This window comes from Lytechinus pictus, chromosome 14 (genome assembly GCF_037042905.1).
Source record: "Lytechinus pictus isolate F3 Inbred chromosome 14, Lp3.0, whole genome shotgun sequence".
In the NCBI taxonomy this organism is placed as follows: Eukaryota; Metazoa; Echinodermata; class Echinoidea; order Temnopleuroida; family Toxopneustidae; genus Lytechinus; species Lytechinus pictus.
Genome location: NC_087258.1, coordinates 27,525,053 through 27,552,736, shown reverse-complemented (window position 1 = coordinate 27,552,736; position 27,684 = coordinate 27,525,053). Strand labels below are relative to the sequence as shown.

Below are 27,684 nucleotides of genomic sequence, written 5' to 3'. Positions count from 1 at the left end.
TATTGCGCATATGACATATATTTTATTTCCAATTTTACTTGAGAAAATAATAACAAAACTATGAAATCTTGAACTTTCAAAAAGTCAAAATGGACATTGTATTTCTAAGACAAAAAGGTGCTTTGAATATTAAAACTAATTTCAGCCTTCATCTAGGCCCCGTTAAGACGTGAACAAATATATAAATCGTAAAAAAGAAAATCACTGCAAGTCTGATTTCTAGTCAGCTACAATCATCATGTAATATTACGGTCTATTGGGAATGGCAAAAGGCCGGCTTTTAATCGGCCTTGGTATCAGTCCCATACAAATATGCAAAGTATATGGCTTTTTTTTTCTTCATCCAACGCCTTTTGGCTCATACTGGATTTTATCCCTGTAATCTACCGAGGAATTTCAAAGCAACAATGCTTCAAGTTGATTCACGAAAATAATCTAACATGGAAATAAATAAGAGACTAAATGAATAATTGCGAATAGCAAGAGAAAATTGGATGCATTGATGGAATGGAAAATTGCAAGAAAACTGACTTGCTTGGAGGCTAGAAGGTTTGAGCAAAGATTAATCAAAAGAAATATGGTAGATTTCTGATTTTAGCTATTAATGATTTAAATCGTTTTCTTCATGAGTTGTGTTGTAGTTCATATATTTGTATTTTACAGTTTACTTTTCTAAACCACATTTGTATATACGTATTGCCATTGTAAATTGAACTAATTCTGGCATTTGTCTGCCACATGAAATATTTCATAAAAACCCTTTATATTTAGTTAGATTAAATTCATTTCATTTAAATTCAGTTTCAAACCATGTTTCAACTTCGTACACCTTTCTGAATGTAGCCCAATATGTTAATTGGTTCTTAGGAGCCATTTGTTTCAATTCAAGTAACATTAAAATGACCAGGGGTTGCTTCATGATGCAGTTTGTAAGTAACACACAACTGCTGACTCTTTTTGTGTGAGGCCTAAAACGATCTGTTTTTTTTTATTCAAGCAGCCTTCTATCAAATCATGAAAAACATCAAAAGTTGGATTAAAATGGTTGTTAAAAATGAGTTTACTTCACAAAGATTGGATTTTTGATCAACATAAATTTAAATTCCAATATTTGTAAATTAAATATATTCGATTTGAATGGAAGTGTGTATCAGCACCCAAGAAAGAGTCACCAGTTGTGCGTAGAGTTACAAAAAGTTTTGTGAAACCCCATCCCTTGCATTAGAATCAAACCTTTTAGTTCTGTACTTCTTTACTTATAAATCATATTTTCGGCAAAAAGATCATGTCTAGGAAACATAAGAGTTATTTTAAATAATAAAAAATAAAACAAGTCAAACATTGAACAGTCATCTAAAAAAAAATAATTCTCCATCATTTTGATTTGCTAGGAAATCAAGTTCTAGCCAACTCCAAATGTCCTTGTCCCTTGTAAAATGGAAATAAATTTGTCTGGAATTGTAAGATTATCTATCAGACTCACTACTATATAGACATCTGTTGATTGTAACAACATAGCTCATAAATGAAATGGATAGGAGGGGGGGGGGGGGGGGGGGGGGGCTCAAGAAAAGATGCAAAAAAAGAGTTCAGCAAACATGGGTATTCATGACTTGGAATTATTCTCTTACTGCTACTACACATTTTACACACTGGTCTGCAACCAAATTTTGGAATAGAACAATACAAAATTTTATGTGATATATTGGAAAATGCAACATCCTACTGACCAAGGTTCTGAATGATCTTAAAGTGAATAATAAACAAAATATTGTGACTATTATGATCCTCTGTAAAAAAAAAATGGCTTAGCTTTGAAAACATATTACACTTTACTCCGAATTTAAAGGCATGCAATAATCTTAATTGCAATATTAGCATTGTCATAGTTAAAAATTAAAATAAAAATGCCAGAAAGAATGCAAAAAGCAGGTAAGGTGGCCTTTAGGCAACTGATTGGAAAAAGTTGCAGGTCTCACGTACAAAAAATACCTTCATAACTTATGAACGGATTAAACATTGTCAAATTGTCGCGTTTGACTGTGAAATGGATCTTCATATAATTACGTTGTGCTTTCTCTAAAATATTTTCTTGGATGAAATTAAAAATGTTGTTCATTTCTGCCTTGGAACTTAATACACTTTGTTAAGATAATGAAAATAACTTTTTTTTTACTATGAATGAAAAAAATGTCGCTATCCTTCAGGTAAGATGCCACTGGGTTATTTGAAGAAGTATGAGGGGAAATTTTCTTACTCGCGCGAGTCAAGCCACAGTTAGAAAAGTTATTCATTAATTATCAATTCATTTCTTTGACTTACCAGGCATAATTTACCTTGAAATTTAAAAATGGGTGGCAATTTAAGTTTATGTAAAGATTGAATAAAACATTATTGCAAAGATATTGTCTATACAAAGGTCAAATAAAAGAAGAAATCATTCCAATCCCACAATTGCACTCATTCAATTTTTACCAAGAATAATAAATAATGAAAAATGTCTGGGACTCGCCCAACATCGAGAAAAGAACAATTTTCAAAATTTTCACCATGTTCTCCCCTTCTCACTCTAATATATAACAGAATGAGACAGTTACCACCAATAAATATTGTCTAATAAATAATGGTCTCTGTGGAAAACAGGAGGGATATATTCATCTATACATGCATTTAAAGTGGGAAATTAAAGCGAGAGTAAAAATATCCCATTTTAATCCCTGATTGAAAATTCTCACTCTATTCACTTTAGAGATGATAAAAAAAATGATATCAAGATAGATAAATAAAAACCAAAATTAACTACAATGGGCAAGGATGATGATAAATATATATAACTTCATAAGATTTTGTATGTTACATTGCATATCACAACCAACTGAAACGCTCTTTATTTTTTTTTTACAGAATATGACTAAACATACTCGATGTATTAAAACATATTTCAAATCAACAAGATTACCAAAAAACCGACAAAACATGGAAAAAATGTACATATACCACATAAGGACCCTATGGCATTTAATTATCACAATAATTCTTTACATATTTTCATGGTATATACAATCTGTTTAGTTATGTACATTGATGCAAGTATCATACAAGCGGATTAATAGAAACCAAGGCTATCTCTGACCGATCCAAGCTCACTATGATCTGAAACTTCTCTCTCTACAAAAATAATTTCACACAATGTTTGCATGTACTGGTCATATGTTCAAATGAGAATAATTCATTGTTTCCCATCAAAAAATAAAAGACTATTCCCTGCAAATTTTGAGAAAGTATTGACGATTGAAAGTCTTTTTAGAAAAAAAAAGGGAAAGATCATCATAATTCGCCAGGAGTTATATTCCACAGCCATTCAGTTGGTAGAAGAGCAAGCCTTCATAAGAAAGAGTGGGATCAGTATATTGTGTTTTGAACACAAGACAATTAAACCAATGCAAGTATGTTTTGTAAGAACTGTTGTTATTTTTTTACAAGATGATAAACTCAGGGAGCTTTGATGAAAGGTTTTTCTCATGTAACTTTATTTATGATAACCTAGACCTACCATCTAACAAAGAATCTAAGCACTAAGTATAATGCATTAAATTACTTTCTTCAAATTATTGAAGAAGAATAACTGATTTTCATACATAAATGCAATGATTGACTACAGGTTTGTGAGCTTCTGGTATGCTAAACTCAAATGTCAATGTATACTCTGAAATCGGCTGCTTCGTAGATAAATGCGACCTGCAGTAATACCTCACTTTATTCTACTACACAACTTTTCTTAAAAGCAACTTCCTTCATTATTTCTGAACTTCTGACAAGAACCTGAAACAGCTCACGTAGGCGGTTTGGAGAATCTTTGGTACGAAACTTATTACAATATACCACAACAAAGTAGTCACTTCTTTAAGCACTGTATGCTTCGTACAAAAACACTAAAAAAAAATCACAATAGTGTAATTCCTTGTGTTATTTCAATGGCTACTTCTTACCTGGCTTTATGTAACAATTTGTAGGCTTACAGAAGCTGTTGAGCCGTGCAATACACCCATTACAATGTGAAACTTTAGTAATGATCAGGTTAATTGATTTGGCAAGAGGTTGATTCAATCAACACAAGCAAAGGTAATCTGCATCCTCAGTACACAAACATATTCATACAATCACCAAAATAATTCTAATTTCAATAAATAATTCTCAAGGAATCAAAGTCATAAGTGTATCTTTTCCTTGTAATGAAATCACACAGCACACTCCTATCTGGTGTCAGTGAAATATTCCAAACTCTGAATTTAACACCGGTCAAGGACAATTATTTCTTCGCACCAAGGTCGGGTTCCTCAAGGCATTCTCATTCAAGGCAGATTCCAATCAAAGCTTTAATCCGTCTTTTTCCATCATCTATCACCAGATGACTTCTTCCTCTGACAGTGCCCTCAATAGCAATGTAGCAAACTACTTCGGACCTAAGCTGGTACAAGGTATCTGAAGTAGCGCTGTTGTCTGAGCATCAGAATCAGTTTCATAACTGCATGGTGACGATACAATAGCAGAACAGTCATATCCATGACTCTCACCCTTGCATTCAACATTCTAAGATGACAGCACAAGTTTCTTGGACAATGATCCCCCAACTGCAGATGTGTTCGTGACATACTTCCATCAGAACTGTTCAAATCTATAGGATTTTCCAATGTAAAGAGTTCCTGATGTCACACCTACATCAACATCTAGAAATGTGCCTTTGAGCATTGAGGACATCGCTCTTCTGCAATGTCTGTGCAGCTGAAGGAACAGCTCTTCAGCAGTTGGATGCATCTGTTGAGAGTGACTTCTGAAGTCTGTCTTCCACCTTACGATGGTGATCTTTAATTCTATGAAGCTCTTTGTTTGCCACCGTAAGCTCAGCCATGTGCTTCAGTTCTCGTTCCTTTAGCTTCTTTAGATCTTGTTGCCAAGTCTAAGAAAAGAAACAATGTGAATACCATTTTTTAAAGTTTGTGTGACATTTTAACTTGATAAAACTGAAAATTATATCAAAATTTCGATAATTGCTCCTTTTAAAGGTCAAGTCCATAAAGAATTTATTCCAACCTTCCTGAAATAATTAATCTTTATTCTATTTCATTTGAAAAGTTAGTAATTCTCTTGGCCTGAACAGTGAAATTAAATAGGTGAAGAATGCAGGTTGGACGTTTAAAAAGGATAAATAATTTATAGAATTTTCCAAAATATAAAGGGAAATCCTGTACAATTTTCCTATTAATGAATCATTCACTGAAACATGATATCATGCATAATACCAGCATACGCAGGTTGAACACCTAGATGGCACATAGACCTTCAAACTTTGGACTAGTACATTTATTGATTTAACAGGGTAGCCCAATCAGTAATTACAATATTGTTATATTCCAAGGCCATGCATGACATAAATACAAAGACATAACTATACCTATGAACATAATTGCATGGTGAATGTTCATTATAAAAACTTGGTACCAAAAGGCATGGCATTGGACAGAACTGCCTGCAAATTGAACATCTTAAAAAAAAAAATTCTCTTTACATTAGAAACAAAAGGTACTAATAGTTGCCTATACTTACCACATTTTGTTGTAAGAGTTCTTTCTTTTCTGTTGATAATCTCATGATCTCTTGCCTCATAGCTTCTAGCTGCTGACCTAAGTTCGCTATAATACAAGCAAAATTTGGAAATAAATATTTACAAGCACATTTTATGACACGTCTGCGATACTTGATGCCTTGCCTACACTTAACAATGGAAATACTGGGAAAGGGAGATTTTTTCCTTTAAAGCCGCAATAGCTACTTTGAACAGCACCTTCTCAAGACATAAACTACCTCATATAGACCCTGCATTAGTATCCAAGATGCAGTCTTATAAAACACACTCACTTCATTGATGAATAATTTCCTTCATACTATCATAACATTTGCCAAGAAATAGTAAGTTTAGAGTGTGCTTCCAGCCTTGCTGCGTATTTCAATAAAGATCAAATGACTATTATATTTTTTAAACCCCAAATTTACAATCGACAAAGGATCACCGGTCATGCATAAGTTACATAAAAAAGGGAAGAAGTATTCTAACTTTATTAAACTCTATGAAAACAGTAGGAGCAAGGCACCTTGTAAAAAGTATGTGCTATGTCTTATAGCATGAATTCCAATATAATGGTGGTTTTTCTTTTTTTCTTTACACCTTTCAGAGCAGCTTTCCTGCTATTCCTATTATACTGTCTATCATAAAATATGAGGATTGGTAATAAAAAGCTGCTTTTGATATTCCTGAGGGGAAGACAAAGCTTTGACATTTTGACAAGATGACTAAGTAAAAGAGAGGGAGTAGGTAGAATAGAGGGCATACCTTCAATATCAGCAGCAGCTGAGCATTTGCCTTCGGGACAAATACATGGATTCATTGGACTGGGCTTGTTGCTTGATGACATACTCCCCTATAAAAATAACAACAAATAACACATTAATGGAATACAGTTTTATGGATCCAATATACATTCCATTTCTAGTGGTTTTCAAATTATTATATAATTTATCATCCTAGGGTTTTATTTTTGGCATAAACCATGACAAATATATTTCTGCCTGAAAACTACAAGGGTTTTCTCAAAATATAATCTTTACAATAATTACCTCTACCCAGTACCCGAAAACCCCCCAAAGTAATACAGACATTGGTGCACAGGAATGTGGCATCCGTGTGATGAATACAAATGAACAGTCAAAATTTACTTTGCTCATACGGACTATGGAATTAAGTTAACTATAGCAAGCCAGTGTAGAATGCATGCAAGAGTGATGGAAGGGAAAACGGTTAACAAAGCAATAAAAAATTATATTTCTTCAAATTGTAACAAGACAGCGAAAAAATGATAGATTAAACATAAATCCAATCATGATATGGTTTATTGCAGTATCTTACCATTCCTGTATCTGAATCGTCATGGTGATCATGTGACTCGTGGTGTAGCTGGGCATCTTCATCACTATTGAAGCTATCCAATGAATTACTAGGTGATACTCTGGTGTATATCCTACAGAGGCAACAGAACAGGACATGAAAATTAATATATGGTGCTACACAAAAAGGGATGGCAACAAAACATGAAATGAAATGGAGAATACATTTCCCATTTCTCTTGATTTCTCAAGTTTCGTTGTCTGTTTATATTCCTTTACTTCCCTACCCCCTTCAAAAATTATTTGCCCATCTGTGATTTGCCTCACTTCTATTTTTAACCATAATGCTTCTCTTTAGTTTATATTGGAGTATTGTGGCCCAGTGGATAAGTCTTCTGACTTTGAAACAGAGGGTCGTGGGTTTGAATCCCAGTCATGGCGTAATTTCCTTCAGCAAGAAATTTATTCACATTGTGCTGCACTCGACCCAGTTGAGGTGAATGGGCACCCGGCAGGATTAATTTCTTGCATGCATGAGCGCTGAAAGTCAGCTCGAGCTAAAGCCGGGGTAATAATAATAATAACAACGCGCCTCGGAATAGAATATTTCTAGATAGATGGCGCTATATAAATGCCTATTATTATTATTGAACATTTGTCTTTTTTACTTTCTCAGACCTTAAATCCTTATTCTGTTTTCTGCTTTCTCTCAACCTCTTTCTCTTATTTTATTTCTCTCTATCCTTCCCCTTCTCTGTCTCTCTCTCCCCCTCTCTCTCCCTCTCTCTCTCTCCCTGTGTTTTACCTTTGTTGTTGTGAGCTAGCATTGATATCAGGTGAACTGTTGAGTGAGTTAGAGGAAGACTTATGAGACTCTTGGCTACCGTTAATACTCTCTGATGAATGGGAGGATCGACTGAGGACACTGTCCCTAGAGTTCGAACAAATGAAAAAAAATCATTCATTAACATGGACGATTCCAGAAATGTTCAGAATTGTTGTATGTCCCCCCACACTTTCCTTCTAAAGTGTACTCCACTTTACCAACTTTGAAAATCACAATTATTTGAGGGCCTTAAACTTTTTCCTCCAAACTATAAAACAGAGACAAATCAGTTCATGAAGGTTCCACATATAGTTGGTTGGATGAACATACTTCATTGAATTGACCTCATAAATAATGGATTAATGATAAAAAAGGAGGGCGGAGTTTATAAATCATAATGGACATAAACGTACAGATACATGAACAAAGGGGATAATTTAGGAGATGGGAACAAACATGAAGTCACTTCAAAGAGAAAAGTGAAATATAGTGCATTTTCCTCAAGTGGTTTTATGAGGACAAGAGACAAGAGGTCCAAGATGAATGAGATTGACAAAAATATATTCAATGTTGTTTTAGAAAATATTTACACATTAAAAACAACAGCTCCCTCAGACCATGTTATACCATATCTATGTCCAAACAAAAACAAATATAGTCATTAAACATCACATCTTATAAAACTAAAGGTGTTTGACTAACGGGCTGGTAAGAGAAAGAATTATGTAATGAAGATTAGGATTTTCTAACCTTTTTTTCTTTGGTTCTTTCTTGTCTGCGCTTCCAAAGCTTTGGACCGATCTTTGTGATGACCTGCTGTTTGATCTCTGCTTAGTCTAAACATGCAAAAAAAAAAAAAAAAAAAAACAGTTATATATTTTTCTCCAAATATCAACCACTTACACATGTATACATACATTTGCAACACATATAACATTCATTTGGCAAGAAATGTAACATAACTTTCATTTTCAAAATTCTGAATATCATATTTTCCAAAATATTCTCAATTTCTCAGCTATATATACACACATATATTGTGATTTTTATTTCCAGAACAAATACCTTTTTCCATCATAATAATAAATCATTACCAACAGCAATATTGTCATCATCATCATCATCACCATCATCTTCATCACCAGCACCGCCAACAGCAGAACCACTACCACCACCACCATCATCTACACTCTTCCCCTTCCTCCTCTTATTCCATCTCATCATCATCATCTACTCACAGCTGGGCTTGTGCTATCAGCTTGATCTACAGGCGGCCTTGACAACCCCTCCGTTCCGGCAAACAATGTATTCCCATTGACATTCTTGGGTAGCGTCCCTGATGACCCTGTGCTCTCCAGAGATGTAGTGCGCCCTCTAAAGGCGTTCTTGAAGCTCTTGAGTAGTCTGCTGTTACCTCCCGGTGAATAGTCTCCCTTACCCTGACTCGACTGGAGAGGTGAGATGATGTCATCTCCTAAAAATACAAAGATAAGTCATTTGCATATAACGTAACATGACATTGGCTTGAATATTTGTAAATATACAGTGTAATTTTAAGATTTAAAAAAAAATTCTCTTTCAATATAGGTCATTCTCCACAAGCATTCCACCAATATTTTGTTCTTTCCACACTACATGTATGTATTGTAATCACCATTGAATATGTTGTTTTTATATGGCTATGGATGATAAAATCTTTTCTTTGAAGCTTGGCGTCCATTGTATGGCATCTTTCATGAGCTAAAGAGGATTGTCAATATCAATTACAGGACTTCACAAAAGTGTAAATGTTGGCTGATACATCATACAAGGAAGAATTAGAAGCACAGCTTCACAAAGGAATCAAACGTTAAAGCATGTCTAAAGCTCTGGTAATGGGTCAATAATTTGAATGCAGTGGCAGTTGAATATTTTTTCAACCAATTTTCAATTCTATGGTATTTTCTTAAATTTTCAATTTCTTTGTATTTAGCAGTCTTTCAGTCTTGGTAATATTTTTTAACATTTTAAATGGCCCATCAATTATCTCATAAATTTAGTGATTGGCTACCAGAAAGCAACAAACACACATGAAATAATGAATTTCAGCCATTTACATAGTTCAAAAGTGGTTATATATACACAGGGCAAAAATGTGCATAAATTGTGAGAGGTATACCTGCTACAGCACAAAAGATGTCTTCATTCTTTGACATGAGATCATGGTAGAGATGATCTAGTAAAGCACTTCTTGTTCTAGCTTGGATACTGGCAAACTTCTGAGCCTTGTAACAGGAGTGTTCTGCATTGAGAAGCTTACAGAGTAAGAACTCCTTCAGTTCAGAACCTTTCTTGTAGATTGAAGGAGCTGGCAAGATTGGACCGAAGGGTGGAACATTGTTCCTTGCTGTTATCGTTACCTGGAGAAGGAGACAAATACAGGTTAGTTTTTCAACTGAATTTCTTAGGTTACTGGAATTGAGTATTCCTGACCATTCCTGATGCTATGGTTCTCCCAAAACTCATGATGTACATACTCAAATTTATTTGTATAAAATAAACTACTGCTAATAGGTGCCCTCATCCTATTTCCTCCCATTCTTTCTTTGACTTCTCTTTTACCTCTCCCTTCCCTTCCTTCCTCCTCTCCCTCTTCATCTTCTTATCCTTCCTCTTCTTCCAAGTCTTCAGAGCACATAGCACATTTCAAAAATATAAAGTTCAACAATTTTTATCTAAAATTGAAAAATATAGCAAATATAAACCATATAAACATCAATCAGTCAAAATTAGCTCACCTTATATTTGGTTTCTTCTGAGTTAGCCTGGATGGCTTGTACGACGATGTACGCATGAAGGAAGTTTGATGCAATCATATCAGGAATGAATGGCGTATTCTCCTCCTGGAAGATGATCGCTACAATGTCGTTACCAATGTGTCTCTTCCTTTGGAGCTAAATTGAAAGCAAAGAACAGAGAAAAGGTTAGGAATGATCAAGGAATAATAATTAGGGTAGATGGTACTTCATGTGGAAATGTCCTCCAGGGTTATATGATGATGAAAAGTATTTTGAGAACCCCTGCCTCGTCCCTTCCAGTGCCTTCTTCTCAGTTGTCTTCTTTTCCTTGCTCTTCATATTAGCATTCATATTTCTCCTCTTCTTTTTCACCCCTTTCTATTCCATTCTTTTTAAAATCATTGCTCCCTTTTCTCCCCCTCTTACTCAAGATGCACAGTAGAGTGTGAAGCTCTACTGGAGGTAAAAATAAAAGACTGTTATAGCCACCCCACTCCTGATATCAATTTCAAGACTATCTCAGATTTCCAAGATAGTAGAAAACCTGAGATAATCTATGAAGATAATTATGATTGACATACCTGTTGTGCATCTCCTTCTGTATAGGGAAGCATGGTGGAAACATGGAACATGATTTCATTATTGTGGTACTTGCAATAAATGGAATGAGTGCCGGTTTGGCCGTGATTTACATCTAGACCTCCTCGAAAACTGCAAAATAACAGGAAAAAACAAACACAAAGAAAGGTGAATAGCAATTAAGTGTTTGTACTACAGATAACTGCCAAAGTTAAACCTATTAGGACCACAGCAATCTATTCGACTTATGAGAAATTCAACTTAGAAGAGGGAGATGCATTTTGCATAATCTGGTTAAAAAATCATTTGATTGAATATTCAACTCACCGAATGTTGACTTAAGCAAGTTTACCCATATATACATATCTTTTTAAAGCAATGTTGAGGTCTACTTGATACATCAGTTTTGATCTAATTATCAAATCGGTAAAAGAATTGCTGTATGCATCTATTCATCGCAAGGGGGAATGTAAAAAAGATACCACCATTGAATCCCACTCTAAAAGCATTGTGTGTCTTTCTCATTGGCTCATCATTGAAATCATGAAATTTCTAAAGTTCCCTTACCCTGAGAAATTTTTGAGCTCCACCTTATCTCCTAGCATCTCTAGGAACTCATCGAGGGCGGGGCTTGAGTTCCTATTACCAAACATCTCCTCCTCCGTTGATTGGCCAAAGCACTGGTAGACTATACCAAACTTAAACTTGTTGACGAAGGAGTGTTCATCGTAGCTTACAATCAGCTCGGAACCCTGGTAAATCAAAGATTCACAAGATTTAATTTCAAATAATGTTTCTTTGTTTTTCATTTTTTTAAATCAAGTCTCGAAGTAGACAGTGTGAGATATGCATAATTCTGGCTTATGTTCGTTTTAGGTTGTTGGCTTTCTCCAGGAAGGCCATTCTGGGGCTTTTTCAATCCTAGATGACAGCAGAAGACTGTATGACTTATGAGGAATTCAATAATGAAGAGAAAACACAAGTTCAAAGAATCTGGTTTGAAAAAGGCTTTGATTTTATTTTATGCAGATTAATTCATATCACTCTTGGTTTTTTTTCTGCTTAAAGTGTAGTTAACAAGAATTAATAATAATAATAATATAATATAGGGTATTTATATTGCGCAAATATCCACCTTGTTAGGTGCTCAAGGCGATCCTATATTACCCGGCTAAGCTAGGCATTCATAGCGCACACAGCTTTTTAAGGAATTACTTCCTACCGGTACCCATTTACCTCACCTGGGTTGAGTGCAGCACACTGTGGATCAGTTTCTTGCTGAAGGAAATAATCCATAGAGTAGACAAGGCGAGAGAAATAGAGAGTAGGTGAGTGAGAGAGAGGGAGAGACAAAGAGAGTGAGAAGGAGAGAGATAGAGAGAAAGAAAGAGAGAGTGAGACAGAGAAACAGAAAGAGGTATAGAGAATAAGAGAGTTGGATTGAGCTGGTACAGTCATGTTCTATTTCATCATTTTACACTGCACCAATTTTATTCATAATCTCAGTATACCAGATGTGACTGCTGCCATGAGTGACGTTTGACAGTGTGTTTGCCTGAGACTATCCCTCCTAGCAACAGACAGATAACAAGGAGTGAAGATACTCACCTTTGGAAAAAGTACTGGTTGATATCTTTCTGTTGTAATACTGTCACACAGCGTCTGCAAGAAAATAGGAGTAAAGAAAATACTATTAGCAAAGGCAAAGAGTTCTTCCAGTGGCGGCTCCAGCTAAAGTTACAGTAATGACAGTGCGCCTTGGACAGGATCATCTTTAGATGGGCGAAGCCTCAAAATATCATAACATTCATCATGATTATGTTTCATCATTAGCCAAGAATGTGAAATATTAAATTAGGTTTTTAAAGTTTGTTAAAAAAACACAATACTAGGTTATATTCTTTAAATATGTAACCACTTTAAATTGTGAAAACCTCAAAACTTCATTTATGCTATGAAATGCCTAGTGTCCTGACTCCAAACACCCATTGTATCATAACTCTATGGTCCTATTTTATGAATCTTACTCTGATAACAGAGTTACATGAACTGATTTAACAGCTTTTCAAAAATGGGTGAATTTATCATAGTAATCTGGCTCTTTTTTTAATAAGTGTTGTGAAAGAGGAGCCAAGGACTGCATCTTACCTTTGCGATTCTTGCCGGTATCGGTGAGTCTCCAAGCGTTGAGACAGCGAGAAGATCATGGATAGTACCGGCTTTAGACCTGAGTACCACTCTCAATGCATCCTCAGTGCCTATCGTTTCATGCTTCACTGACAACACCAATGGACCAAGGTCCTCATCTTGCGCAAAGTAGTTAAAATGCTCCTGTTTAGTAAACAAAAAATGGTTTAAAATGATTTAATAATAATAATTATCATTTTATTGGCTTACATAGAAGAACTTACTGCTAACTTAAAGGACAAGTCCACCCCAACAAAAACTTGATTTGAATAAAAGAGAAAAATTCAACAAGCAAAACACTGAAAATTTCATCAAAATCGGATGTAAAATAAGAAAGTTATGACATTTTAAAGTTTCGCTTCATTTCACAAAACAGTTATATGCACATCTCGGTCAGTATGCAAATGAGGGAACTGATGACATCACTCACTCACTATTTCTTTTGTATTTTATTATATGAAATATGAAATATTTTGATTTTCTCGTCATTGTCATGTGAAATGAAGTTTCATTCCTCCCTGAACACGTGGAATTCCCTTATTTTAACATTTTGTGCTTCAGGCAAGGAGGTCCTAATCATCAAATTCGTAAAAATTGAAATATTGTATAATTCAAACAATAAAAAACAAAAGAAATAGTGAGTGAGTGACATCATCGACTCTCTCATTTGGATGTAACTGGCTCGTTCATATAACTATTTTGTTAAAAATAAGCGAAACTTTGAAATGTCATAACTTTCTTATTTTACATCCGATTTTGATGAAATTTTCAGCATTGTGCTTGTCTGATTTTTCTCTTTTTATTCAAATCAACATTTTTCTGAGGTGGACTTGACCTTTAATAAGAATACTCTTTTCTACCAATAGGCAGCAAAGTTAAAAATTATTTGGTTTTTCAGGATTTTCAATTACCAAACTGAGGTTTTTATCCTCTCTCTAATATTACTCACATTCTACTTTAAACTGCCTTTTTCTGAATCGTTATTTGACTATAATTTCAACAGAAAATAACAAGTGAAGAAGAACTGGGGCATAAGTGAGTACTAGACTTTCAATCTTCAGTTCACCCATGAGGAATCTATCATAATCCCAGGTGTTTTCTTTACAGGTGTTAATTAATAATTCCTGCCTGAATAGTCTAACTTGCCACCAGGTATACTGGAGCTAAGGGGTAATGACTCTTAGGAGGGGGGTAAGCACAGAAAAGGGGTCTTCCACCTAACCACTGTATGAGGAAAAGAGTAATTATAGAAGAAAATACCAGTTTAAAAAGACAAAACAAGTAAGCAGGGAATAGAGTTTGGCCTGGACGACATTGTGTTGATAATGTGCTGATTCATACACGTAATATATCAATCCCGAACACTAGTATAACCCTCTCTACAAGTTTTTTTTTCTTGTCATGTTTCACTTTGAATGGGCCAGATGAATTGCATTTCTATGGGATTTATGTGTATCATTTGGTGTCTGTTGGTAAAAGTGACATGTTAAGGTTACTGGTCTTTTAAAACATGTTTATAATTAGGGATCTTCTACTAATCTTTACTGTTCTGTCACCTCCCCCAAAACATTATGTTCCCAAAGGAAAGCCTTGGGGAACCCCACATGATATAGCCACAGTTTAGTGTATAATTTTTTTTAGTATACTTTTTAAATGAGACAAGGAGGGATGAATACCTCTTAACCAAAAGGCACCAAAGGATTGACTTTGTTTTGAACCATGTTCAACTGGTTAAGAGACCGACCATTCTACCACTGAACCATTACGCTGGCCTGCAACAGACTACGCAAACACTGAAACAATCTTATCAAGATAACGGGTCACTTTCTATCTTTAGCATCAAGGAAAGCCATTGGATGATCGAGATACACTCAAACTAAGATCCTACAAAAACAAGATTTTGAAGTTTATCTCTCAAATTAGCTACTGATATACAAGCAAACATGAGATGATAAACTATGTAAAGACATGTCTGATACTCCGATCAGGTTCCAATCACCAGACTCTAAAAGGCTTTCAACAACCCAAAACTGGTCTTTACAATCCATTTTTCAGGTTAAGAAATTTATATAAAGTTAAGTTCACGCTACTTCTGCTGGCTGCCAAGTCCTTATCTCATAAGGAACAAGTCCTGCATTGGGATTAAATGGGATTTTTTTTTCTGAAGTCGAGTTTAAGGAGGGGACTATATAAGCATTTAAGGTCCAATATCTGACGACGCAACGATCCAATGAAAAAATATCTACAAGAGTTTCTAACCCATATTCTTGGCTTTAGTTTTTTTCTTCTTTAGCAAATATTCGCTGGGAATGTCATCGGCTCTTAAGCCCCTGCTTCCTCGACAACTTGTGATTCAGAACTGGCCAATTACACCGTTGCATGCTGCAGCAAATCTTACATCACGATGAAAGCCACAGTCCACTTACAGAAGCCTCTACAACCTCCCTAAACTCACAAAGTTGGTTTTGTAAGAACTCCCGGGAGACCTCAAGGAAATAGATACGATTGACCTACATTTCTTCCTCTCTCTTAAGTCCGTTTTCCCCTTCTTTACCTCTATTCGGTCATTGGGTTCTAAAAACAACTTCTCGGTGGGCGAGACGCAAAAAGATTTATTGAAGAGGGTGAATGATTTTGAGTCTGCTTTTATTTTTTATTATCATGCAATGATAGGATTGTTTTTCTCAATTGTTTACTAATAAGGAAAAGGGAAAGCAAATTCGCAATGAGAACAGAACAAAATAAAGTCAAATCTGATTTAGCATCAACTTGTATGAAAAGCTCACCCACCTATAAACACTAGTATGTTTTCCCTTCAATAGTTTTCTCCATTCAGACCTATTACCAGAATCTGTTCATAACGACCACCTGCTAAAAGGGCCAGTTCTGTTGTCTTTGTTAATTAAGTGGTCTAAATACAGGCTTACAGGTTTCACTGTACATTTTCAAAGAATGTAATATAGATAAGCAGGATCATAAGAAAATTTCCACTCTAACGCTGATGAGGATTCCACTTCTCAAGCACTGTAAGATGAATTTAATGATATTGCAATGTACTATCGAGCACCCATGACCTAGAGGTAGAGCAGTCTATCACAGGTTATTGGAAAATTAGATAATGGTTCCCCTGCGGAATACCAACCTGTTAGACACTCTGCTGCTGGCAAATCAATAGAGACGTTGCCAATTTGTAAAATGGGTCTGGACATTTTGGAGAAAGTGCAGAGACGATCATGCGGGTACCTATATTGGCATTTCTTATCACAGATTATACATAAGGGGGAACAGCTATACTGTACATGCACAAACTATCAAACTCAACTTAAATAATTATTTAAGTCACACTCGACCATGGATGACAACTGTATTATCTATTGTAATATTTGAGGAAACAGTAGGCTCACATATGTTTGTTATTCTACATATATCATCCAGTTATATAACCATGGAATGCATAGAGACATGAATATGGTCAGAATGTAAGAAATGCTAAATGCTTTGTCACATTTCAAAAGGAATTTCTCATTTTGTTTTGAGTTAAAATCTTTTCATTTGTCCTTACTGGGAAGTGTCTGTCAAGCAACGGTTGCACATTTATTTCAATTAAGGCATTTGATTATGAGAATGATAATTTTAAAGGCAAACAGAAATGCTTCTGAATGATATTGAATGTCAGGTATGTCAGTATAAGCAAGTAATATTGTAAAAAAAAATCAAAGTAGCATTTTGGTTTGGAGATTTATAAATTTAACAATGGGGAGCTGAAAATAATTTTTCAAAATCTTTTGTTTTCAGCTGTTAGATAACTTCTCTTGAACATTTCTCTTGCTACTTGAAGCATTAGAGAATATGTACTCTGTATTGTTTTTCTGTAGTTTGGTTTTTCTTTCCATAAAAAAGGCATCCTCGAAAGCAAACCAAAGAATAAACCTTAAAGTAATTACAAAATGGAAATGGGAAATTTATCACATATCAAAACAATGGTATTAGATGTTCTCATTTCTGTTTGTCTCAACTGAAGGGATATTGGAAAGGAAATTGATCTTAAATCATCAAATTGGCATGTATTGATCTAATTTCTCACAGCTTTCATATATTTGATAATAAACTTGAACGCAATCAAAACCTAAGTAGGAGGCACAGCTGACACTTGATAAAGATTTTATAATTCTCTGATCAAAATCTTGATTTTATGAAACACGAGAACAGGAAAGTGATTATCATGAACAAAGGTTCGGCCTACAAATTGACAAGTCTGTAATAATTTAGGGCAAAATAACAAATTTAAGTTGTTTAAAATTTGCTTGATCAGCATGTGTCCCACAAAACTCAGTAATTGGATTGGAAGTATACTTTCATTTCAATCTAGGAATAGTCAATGTTAAACTGTGCCAGACTTGACCAGTGGCCCATTTTCAAGTTCCGTAGCAATTTTCAGAGTTCTTTTTTCTCTCTTGGCTTGTGAAACTTGGCAAGAAGCAGGCTTTTCTGTTTAACAGGGGAATATCAAACAAGTATTAATCTGGATAAATAAAGGGGTACTTAAACAGAAGTCGAGTTAAATTGGGTTTTGGATATAACCTTCAACAGGTGATGTATCATAGCTAATTCATGTTGTAAATCATGAAAGGGTGTTTTGTTCTAAAGAATGATTGGAAAGCAAAAGCTTTCACAGGTGTGCAATCATGTCCAAGTAGAATCTAAAGAGAGATTATCAGCACAAAATGGAAAAAAAGTAAAGGAGCGGGATACAGAGAGAGAGCGAGAGAGAGATAACGATTGGAAATTAAGGGGACAAAAAATGGGAGAACATAAGTAGTTTCAAAGAAAAATAATAAAAGTGACAATAAATAGAAAAACATGATTTTAAAAATATATCATAGTATCAAATAAACTGCAGTGATTAATGAATACATGGGATGGTGTAGGTACAAAGAGAGTGAGAGGTTGAAATACAGAAATAAGAAGCTGGTATAAAAAGAAAGGATTAGATAAAGAAAAAAGATGGAGGAGGATATGATAAGATAGAAAGAAGATGTTTAAGGAGAAGATATGAAAAAAAGCTAAGAGGTACATCAAAAGGAATCAATTGGAACCATCTTCTAATTTTCTGCTAAATGCTGACATATGTCACCTGTGATTTAATAAGAACTCTGTCTATTAAATCTCATGGACAAGCTTTAGGCTATTACAGGTAGAATAAAACCACATAACGGAATAGTTACTCAAGGTGTATCTCAAAGATTTCCATACTATCCTATTTACACTGCACGCTTTTTTAAAGAAACTTGTTCAAGATTTCCTCGTAGTGTGAAAGTCAGAACATCCAAATCTTACGAAAGACATAAGAGAGCTTTTTGGTGAGAGATCTGTTAAAGCTTACAAAGATTGCCAGGGGCAAAAATGTAAAAATATTGTTAGTCAAGCAAAAGGGAGATGGAAAAAAGATATTCATTTACTATTTTAGATTTTTTAATAATAAATTATCTATGAAATGATTATTGAACACAAGGTCAAAACACACTTTCAAATCAGCTGGTCAATCTTAACTCCAAAGATAAAAAATGGGAATATTTCATGAGAGACTCAGCCAGAAGAACTAAACTGACTTAAATCTCAAGGATTTCCTGAAGATTAATTCCAATTTTACTTTGCTTCAAGCTGTGCCTTACAAGAAACTTGAGACACTTCTATCAACCATCAATGGATGATGGCTCATCTTCAAAAAGTATTTGAACTTCAAGATTCTCCAAAGGATTGTTGCTTAAAGGACTTATAACTATTGTAACTTTACCATTATTGCAACTACCATTTCAAGGAATAACATGGCCATTCTACATAACGGTCAGATCACTTGTAAGGATGGCAAACTCCTAGTAAACAAGTTGGTACTGTAATAGAATTTGATGTTATACAGAGAACAAACCCATCCCAACGCAAGGTAAATCTTTCTTCGAATCGTAGCAGAGAGGTGTTTGCCTCAGAAATCAGAGAGACTCGCCCTGTCTTCTCGGCAAGGTGTGAAACTCAATTACCCCCCACTGAACATCCAGAGCACTAAAAAACACCCCTACGATCCTTGATCAAGAACTTCCCCCTTGCTCATTAGGGTCTGAGCTTATGACCCTTCCACACTGCCAGTCAATTCATGTCAGCTAGTTGGACACTGGCTGCTTTGTGGTGCTTAGCTCCTTGAATATAATTCACTTTTTCGTTTTTTTTTTCCATTTTAATTCAGCAAATTTGATTTACCAGACAGTTGTAACATTCCAAGCAAGTAATCTATCTGCATTATGCTGCACTCGACCCAGGTGAGGTGAATGGGTACCTAGCAGGGATAATTCCTTGAAAGCATTCAGCATCAGCATTAAGTGGTTGCCAGAGCTAAAGCTTTTGTGCTTATCGTTGCACTTTATATCCTCTGAAAACCCTGTTACATTAATCCTACTATCATCATACATAGACAAATATTTAGATCTTATGTATAGCAATGAACAACATCCACGACCAAGTTGACGCAACAACGTAAATTTTGCTACAGCACACATTTTTACGACTAGGTTCTTTGGAGAGGTTTCAATGAAGCCATCAAACCTTTAACAGGCTAAAGACGTTTGCCAATGGGGACATTCCTGGCTATGTATCTCTTTTCAAATAAAACTTTCTTTCGGCTTTATTCTCCACCTCCTTATTCGATTAAAGAAACAATGAGGAGTGAGTCACAAGACATCGCAGGTTCTAAGGCACTAATAATGCCCCAAACGATGGAGGATAGCTGAGCTAATGAAGAGCCAATTTAAAACATTTCCTGATTAGACTCCCAAAGAAAATACAAAAGCACACAATACATGGAGTACAGGTAGGGCACTGAACTGCAGATATAACCTGTACGAGCCATAAATGATATGATGTACATTGTAAAAGCAGGGGGATATGTCATAAGAATTATAAAACCTGATGTAAGCATAATGTTGTCGCTTTGTAGAATTACATTTTGGCATTAAACAGAAAGTAATGACCCATTTTTTATTTTATTTTCATAGTTAATTCACTAATTACTTCAAGTCTAAATATATATTGGAAAATATACACACCCAAAGAAAGAATTAAAAAAAAGAAACAGGGATCTAGTACCAAATATAATTATTTCAAAATATGAATAATTCTTAAACTAGACTTTAACTCTGACTTGTAATTCAAACACTTGTGCATTGTAAATTTTGGGTGAATCACGTATACCAGAGTTAAAATAATTTCCTGATGTTCACCTGTTATCATCATTATTTGTTTTGTGCTGTGTATATAAATTGAACATTCTATCTACATGTGTGTAAACCAGTTAAAAAAAAAAGAATTTCCTTTATGGACAATAAAGTTATTCAATTAAATTTAATTCAACAATTAAATATATATAAGTTACAAACTTCGATATTCAAGAAAAGAAAATACATACACAATTTCTCAATGCTGGAAGGATCACATTATACTACACATTCATAGGGTGTGTCTTCTGTTCTATTTAAGGTAATGAAATTTGTGTACATGGTCATTGTCTAAAACATTGAACAAACATTTATGAAAATTCCTTAGCTGACAAAGGAGAGGGAACGCCTTTTATAATTAAACAATAAAATGACCTCCAATAGGGTCACTTTTAAATCCACCCCAAGGGTCGATGTGACTCAGTATCTATTGTCTTATGAACCATGACAGACTTTGATTTTGCTACATGAAGGAACCTGGGAATATTCATTAACAGGGTTTAATACACTGAAGGTTTTAGGAAGACTACTATTATCATAGGGCCTTGGGTGGCATGGAGAATTAAAACAAGCTCAGAACAATCTTCAACTGTAGTGTAAACGTTCTAATAATCTTAAATATATTGTGGTCCCTTACATCACTGGAGTGTTTCAGTTTTAAACTGTCATGGAAAAAATAAAATATTTTTTTTAATTTCTATGGTCTAGGTTAATTTCTAGAATTAAATTATGTAAAAAGTCAAGTGCATCTAACTAGGACCTTAAATAGGGACACTTGAGTCCATAATCAGCCGAGAATTGTGATGAGACAGGAGACACAAATGCTGTCTCGAGACAGTGTTTAAAGGTACCCAACACCGTTATCAGGTCAGCAGATATAATTAATCAGGACCCAAGAATGTCCATTCTCACTACCGCCTTAAACTAGTTTAGTGGAAACTAGTTTAACGTGTAATGAGAACGGTCGAAGCGATCTTCCAAACCGGTTCAAAAAACCACCTCGCGATGTAATTTTGAAGATCGCTTTACCTCACTATACTGGTTTTAGCGAAGTAAGGACACAACCGTTCTTCGGGAAGCGATCTTTGCAGATTTCAAGCGTGCTACTCCACACACTGTGTGTAGAATGCCCACGCTGCGGTTTCAAATTTTGCGCCGAACATGTCATCCTACTGAGAGTGTTCCCATAGCAACAAGACTGCTTTACATGAAGTGATTTTGAAAACCACTTTTGGGTGATGAAATGGGAACGCTAGCAAAGCGATCTTCCGAACTGGTTTCCTATACCAGTTTCCAGTTTTAGAAAGTATAATGAGAACGGTGTCACTGTAACTACTATGTTAGAACCTGCAAACAAGTGCCGAGGGGTTATTAACATAAGTGATACTAGTGAACGATTATACACCCTGGAAATGTGATATTTTGAAGGAAATACACTTGAGGGTACGCAAGCAATGCGAGGTGGAACAAAAGGAAATTATGGTCAAGAGATTTGATTATATTATTATTTCCTCCACATTTCTTTTTATGTGTGTAAATCTGAGAACCAATGAAACCTTTTCCTGGAAAACTAAGAAACAAGTTAAACTTTAACAGAATGACACACTGACTTGCTCCACGATGAAAAAAACAAAGGAATTAAATTTCAATTCTTATAAGGTGGTGATTATTATGCATAATGTTTTGAACCACAAACCATATTCCCATTGCTAAATTCTGGAAGTACACACTAATTTATAATTGGTAATGTGTACATACTGTCAGCCAAGGCATGCAATCTTTGTGACGTCTCTTCTATCAGAAAACAACGAGGCTAAAATCTATATAGCTTGTAAAAGCTAAGGGAAATGAGCCCAAAGAGTTGGAACTCAGCAGTGCTTGAAATATCAATTATTTGGCAAAGAATCAGAATAAACTCCGCAATTCTCAATGACTGTACGTTAGTGCCAAAGAATAAAATTCCTTTCAATCCCACTGCCTCTCGATTCATCACTTACAATGCTTTTTAAGGAAGGAGATTTCAAGACTAATGTAAAATGGATCAGTTGTGAAGTTTGAGGGGCTTGTGCCCCTTCTAAAGATTTAGAAGGGGCATCAAGCACATGAAAAATATCAATGAAAAGTCTATTTTTGATAGTCCTTGCTCCTTCAAGAATAAATAGAGGCTGAATAAAGCTACTCTGGAAAGAATTCTAACCAATGCACAAAAAGCTGCAACCACTTCAAAAATAAAATTTATCTGAAATTAACAGTTTCAAGACAATAAACTAATAGTATCCAGGTGATCGCACTTTTAAACCTCTTGGAATTAAAACGTGTGAATCCACAAGTCAATATTGTGCTTCATAAAAGAAATCATAGCATACCTTTCCAAGGAAGTATTTTCTATACATCTGATTGCTATCATCAAACTCCAACTGAAGAGGAAATGGAATTGATGAGCACGACGGTGATGGCGAGATATCCCCAACTGCCGACAAACTTCCGTTGAGCGATGATGACGTGACCATGCTGCAGGCTTCTTCGTCGAGGCTCGTATCGACATCTTTCTCTGACCTGGTGTCATCTGCATTGAGGGTGATTGATCCATCGAGCCAGTAGCCTCTATCAGTCGGCTGGACTATGGACGGGTAGGGTCCCTCTTTCTTTAATAACTGCAGGAAGAATATAGCAAGTGTCACAATAAAAAACAGTATTTAACACACAGAGAACAAGATTTCTCAGTTCTAACAGGTTATGAAATCTCAGCATAGCACCATATCCTTAGGAAAGGCATTACTCTACATTTGCCAGACTGCAACTATTACCGTCAACCCTAACAGTAAGATTTCATCAATAGAAATGTCTATTCTACATTGCGACAATGCTATCGTGCTAATTCCCTCTCACATTTGAGGTTCTTTTTAATGAAGTTTAAAGTAAAAAAATATGTGTTATTTCCAACAGGGCAAAAATCAACAGGGTACTGGAGTTAGGTTTTCTAAATATTTGGAAAGAAGGATTCATTTGTCCAAAAGACTCTAATGCTGTATGGAGCTGCACAGCCAGGGAAATTGTATCCAGACGTCTTTGGCTGTGCATTTAGAGATTATCACATGACTATGCCCTATACAAGATTTACTTGTCTAAAATTACGATATCTATGTAATGCACCTTTATATTAAAAAAACAAAATCATTAAAACCAATAGTTACCTCTTTGATCTTATCTGTATTTGATTTTTTTGCTTTAACCTTTGGTTTTGGAGAGGGTGAACTGAAAGAAGGCTGGAGTACGACGGGTAATGAACATCTCTGCTCATCTAATCTATCACTCTGTAAAGAAATCAAACAATAAAAAATTAAACATCAACACAAGAAATAGATTTGGGTACTTTTACACAAACATTATTCTACAATCACACCAATGAATGCGACACTCAAGACTGAATGGTTTATTTCCAATTCGTCTAATGCCAATTCGTCATATTGCCAACACGTCTTCTACCATTTGGTCTATCATCAGTTCGTCTACTCACCACATGGTCTACTTTCATTTAGTCTAATGCCATTCCGTCTAATAACCAGTTGGTCCAATAGCCATTTAGTCCATATGCCAATGGGTATAGGCAGAGTGAAAACATTTAACAATAATAAACTTAGAGTGACAATTCAAAAAAATATTTTCAGTGGCAATACCGAGTATGTAACAATAATATCCACTACTCTTTTTTGTTCAACAAGTGTAGCCAACTCTTAAGTATGTTTGAAATTATCTATTTTTTATGTTGGACTGTGAGGGCCAACCTAACGAGATACTCTCCATAAACTAAATATCCAAGGAGAGCCTAAACACCTATACTTCATACTTCTCCTTTTATCTTTGTTTAGAATGTCTGGAAGCAGATCGCCGGTGACATTAAGGGCTTTGGAATCTTAATGGAGATGATGACAAAACTGCATCATCTTATCTAGTCACTATCGGAAGATGAGTAAGAGAAGTATGATGGGATGTTTAGAATGCCATCTTTGATTATTTACTCATCAATATGAACAAGATGTCAAGTGTGGGTTTGTGAAAGCAGAGACAGGCGATGATGAGTAGGTTAATATCTAACGCTACAGACACACCAATGAAACCGACCCCAAACCAAGCATTGGTATGTCATTGGTAATAATGTAATAGGTTTGGTCGGTCTGGAGGGGTTGGTTTCACCAGTCTGACTATTAGTAGCACGAAAGATTAGAGAGATTGAGTGTAGATGATACAATCAGTGACATACAAGACCTACATCATACATTCAGGTCATGCTGCATTATGTCGTGCTCAAGCATGCATCAGTATAAGGTGTCCAAAAAAAGGAAAAGTTGTTCCAAATTCAATTGCCTCAGAATATTAATAATTTTGTTTTCTACTTCACCAAATTAAATGCTCTGGATTTCCCTTGCTCTGATACAAGAGGCTTTAACCGATGAAGCAAATAGAATTGAAACATTTTGAAAGCCAATAACTAGTAATCCTCAAAACAATGTTCCATTTTTTGTGGAACACCTTGTAACACACCGTTTCAGGCAGTACTTCCTTTTCAAGATTCTACTAAACTCTAAATAATATATGTACATCATAGCACAACATTGATTAATAACTGGTATCTTATCAATGAAAGAGAAAATTAGAAAGGATTTGACAGGTTGATAATATGAAAAATGAAACCACAAGACGAAATGAAATTTAAGTTCAGAGAGAGGGAGAGGGGGGGATAGAGAAATAGAGGTGTACATGGAAAAATTAAGATTAATACTAAACATGACACAATAAATAACACCCACGAAATTGGTCCAAATTGTGCGCTATTCTCCACTGTTGCCAATAGCAACCGTTCAATAATTGCATTCAAACGACAAGAGGTGAAATTTCTCTTTCAACGTCTCCAGAGTCTTCCAGAAAATTTATTGTCCAAATATCACCAGGCGAAATGTGAGGGAATAAGCACTCTATTTATAGCTGCTAACACACATCAGTGGTTTACAAGAAACTATAGAATGACTGAAACAGGGATGGTGAATAAGACAAAAATAATCACGGATGAACTTTCTCAACAGCGATAGTCTCTGTTTTTATCAAATCTGATTCTTCATTGAGAGTGGTGACTGAATCGTTATAAGAAAATGTATTAGAAAGTCAAAAAGGGGCCTAAGCTTTCGATCCTAGCAGAATCTTCGTCGGAGGCAAAATGACAAACATATAAAGTGGAACAACCATAATATAGACCACAAACAAGCTACAGCAACACTAGAAACAAGGAGACAAAAGGGGCATTAGTGAGTAGAGAAGACCAATCAGGTTAGTGAAGGGGATGAAAGAAAAGGAGTAGGCAGACACAAAGGGAAGTTAGTGTAAGTAAGGCCAGTAAAAGACCTCAAGCCAAGAGGGATTAAAATAATGAGGCAGGCAACATCAAACAGGTTCTGGAACATATATATATATATACATGTATAACTTCACACATTTATATATATATATATATATATATATAATAATTATTATATCGCCTGAATAAGGAAGGAAAAATTGGAGCTGAGCTTGTATGAGATATGGGAGGAAAGTAGAGTAAGAAACTATAATGTAACTATTCAAAAGAAAATGTAACTATTCAAAAGAAAATGTATTGGCAGACTTGATACAACATGAGAAAAGTAAGGTAAAGGTAGAATGAGTATTCGTTTTTAAAAGAACTATTTTTAAACAGCACGGGAGCAAAATAAAGTGAAAGTAGAGTAAATAAATAGCAAGAAAAATTGAAAAGAACTGCTGGTGATAGGAAAAACAAGAAAAATGGAAGAGGGCGAAAAATATCAAAATAAAGTAAGAAAGTGAAAGATCAAGAGAGGTGAGGGGCAAGCAACCAGACTGACCTAGCGGACAAATAATACGCCCAGGGTGATCATAACATCCTTACTTTTCTAAAAATTGATTTAGATGATTTAATTTGATTTCGGTTCCCCCTGAAGGGTTGGGTCCCGCGTGATTCACAGTGCAAATTTGTATCGCCTCCGCTGAAAGACAACTTGGCAAATTGATTAATTAGTTCTGGTCTGCTGAAATTCATTACCATGTAATTTGGTGCGATCACCTCCAGGCAACAATAATTCCATCTTTCATTGTGAGTTGAGTAATGAAGAGGATAAAGGGTTTTAATGGTCAGCTGTTGAATGCTTGAGACTCAATTTTATAAATTGGCTTGAGGTCTAATCAGGCCCATGATGTATACACTCAAGGATATAACAGAATAACATAGCAAACATCATCAAAACATTTTCTGGAAATATTTGTGATAGAATTTTATAGGAATTACAACTAGTTGATCTCAGTTAAATCTATTATATCAAAATATTTCGCATGAAAACATTACATTGCCAATAACGTCTTTACTTCTCAAAGCATTATCTTGAATGGAGGAGTGAAATATGCTGGAATTCAATACCAATCTTTATTTTTTTTAAACAAAAACAAAACAAATCGAAAAATTAATACTTACAATTTGACATTTTATCATTTTCAAGGGGTTGAATACCATTATAAAGAACTGGAATGCTCTGTTATATTTATTATATTTGACTTTAATTTAGCCTTAATGCGAAAAATACACTCGTATTAACATGAGCTTGAAATGTTGAGAATTATTGTTATTTCTAACAAAGGATACATAACATACTTTCACTAATATGAACAGATGTTTTTAAACCTTTGAATTTTTTTTTAATAAAGATTTTTGAACATTTAGTTCAATTGTTTCTGTCAGGATGAAATTACTTGTAAACATGATAAGCCTTTGGAGTGTATACTGACTGATGTTTGAGAGCTAGCTTGTCTGCGCCTAAAAACCAATGACTTCTTATTTTAAGAGGATTATTTTGACAAGTTAGTAGCATGGCACCTGCTATTGTGTTGACATCATGTTGAACATTGGTGGATTTATGAAGCACATACAGTACATGCAATGCTGAGAGATTGGGAATAGGAACAGAGTGAGAGAGGAAGGGGTAAAAAAGAAGAAAAAAAAAGAATGACAGAAAATAAGAATTTCTTACCTGTATCTTTTCGAGGAACTCAAAGAAATCTAATTCTGCATCGT

The 27,684-nt window shown here is 35.0% G+C and overlaps 1 protein-coding gene across 1 annotated transcript; it reads right to left on the bottom strand.

Moving 5' to 3' along the window:
• On the bottom strand, nt 1–27,684 carry LOC129276388 (rap1 GTPase-activating protein 1-like). Its single transcript, XM_054912765.2, has 16 exons — nt 27,641–27,684; nt 23,765–23,884; nt 22,937–23,224; nt 13,270–13,452; nt 12,730–12,783; nt 11,689–11,873; nt 11,124–11,253; nt 10,543–10,698; nt 9,924–10,164; nt 9,004–9,239; nt 8,516–8,601; nt 7,745–7,870; nt 6,962–7,073; nt 6,389–6,476; nt 5,605–5,690; nt 1–4,957 (listed from the first exon to the last, which is right to left on the bottom strand). The coding sequence occupies exons 3-16, from the start codon at nt 23,078–23,080 to the stop codon at nt 4,799–4,801; spliced, it is 1,986 nt and encodes a 661-aa protein (XP_054768740.2). The 5' UTR covers nt 23,081–23,224; nt 23,765–23,884; nt 27,641–27,684; the 3' UTR covers nt 1–4,798.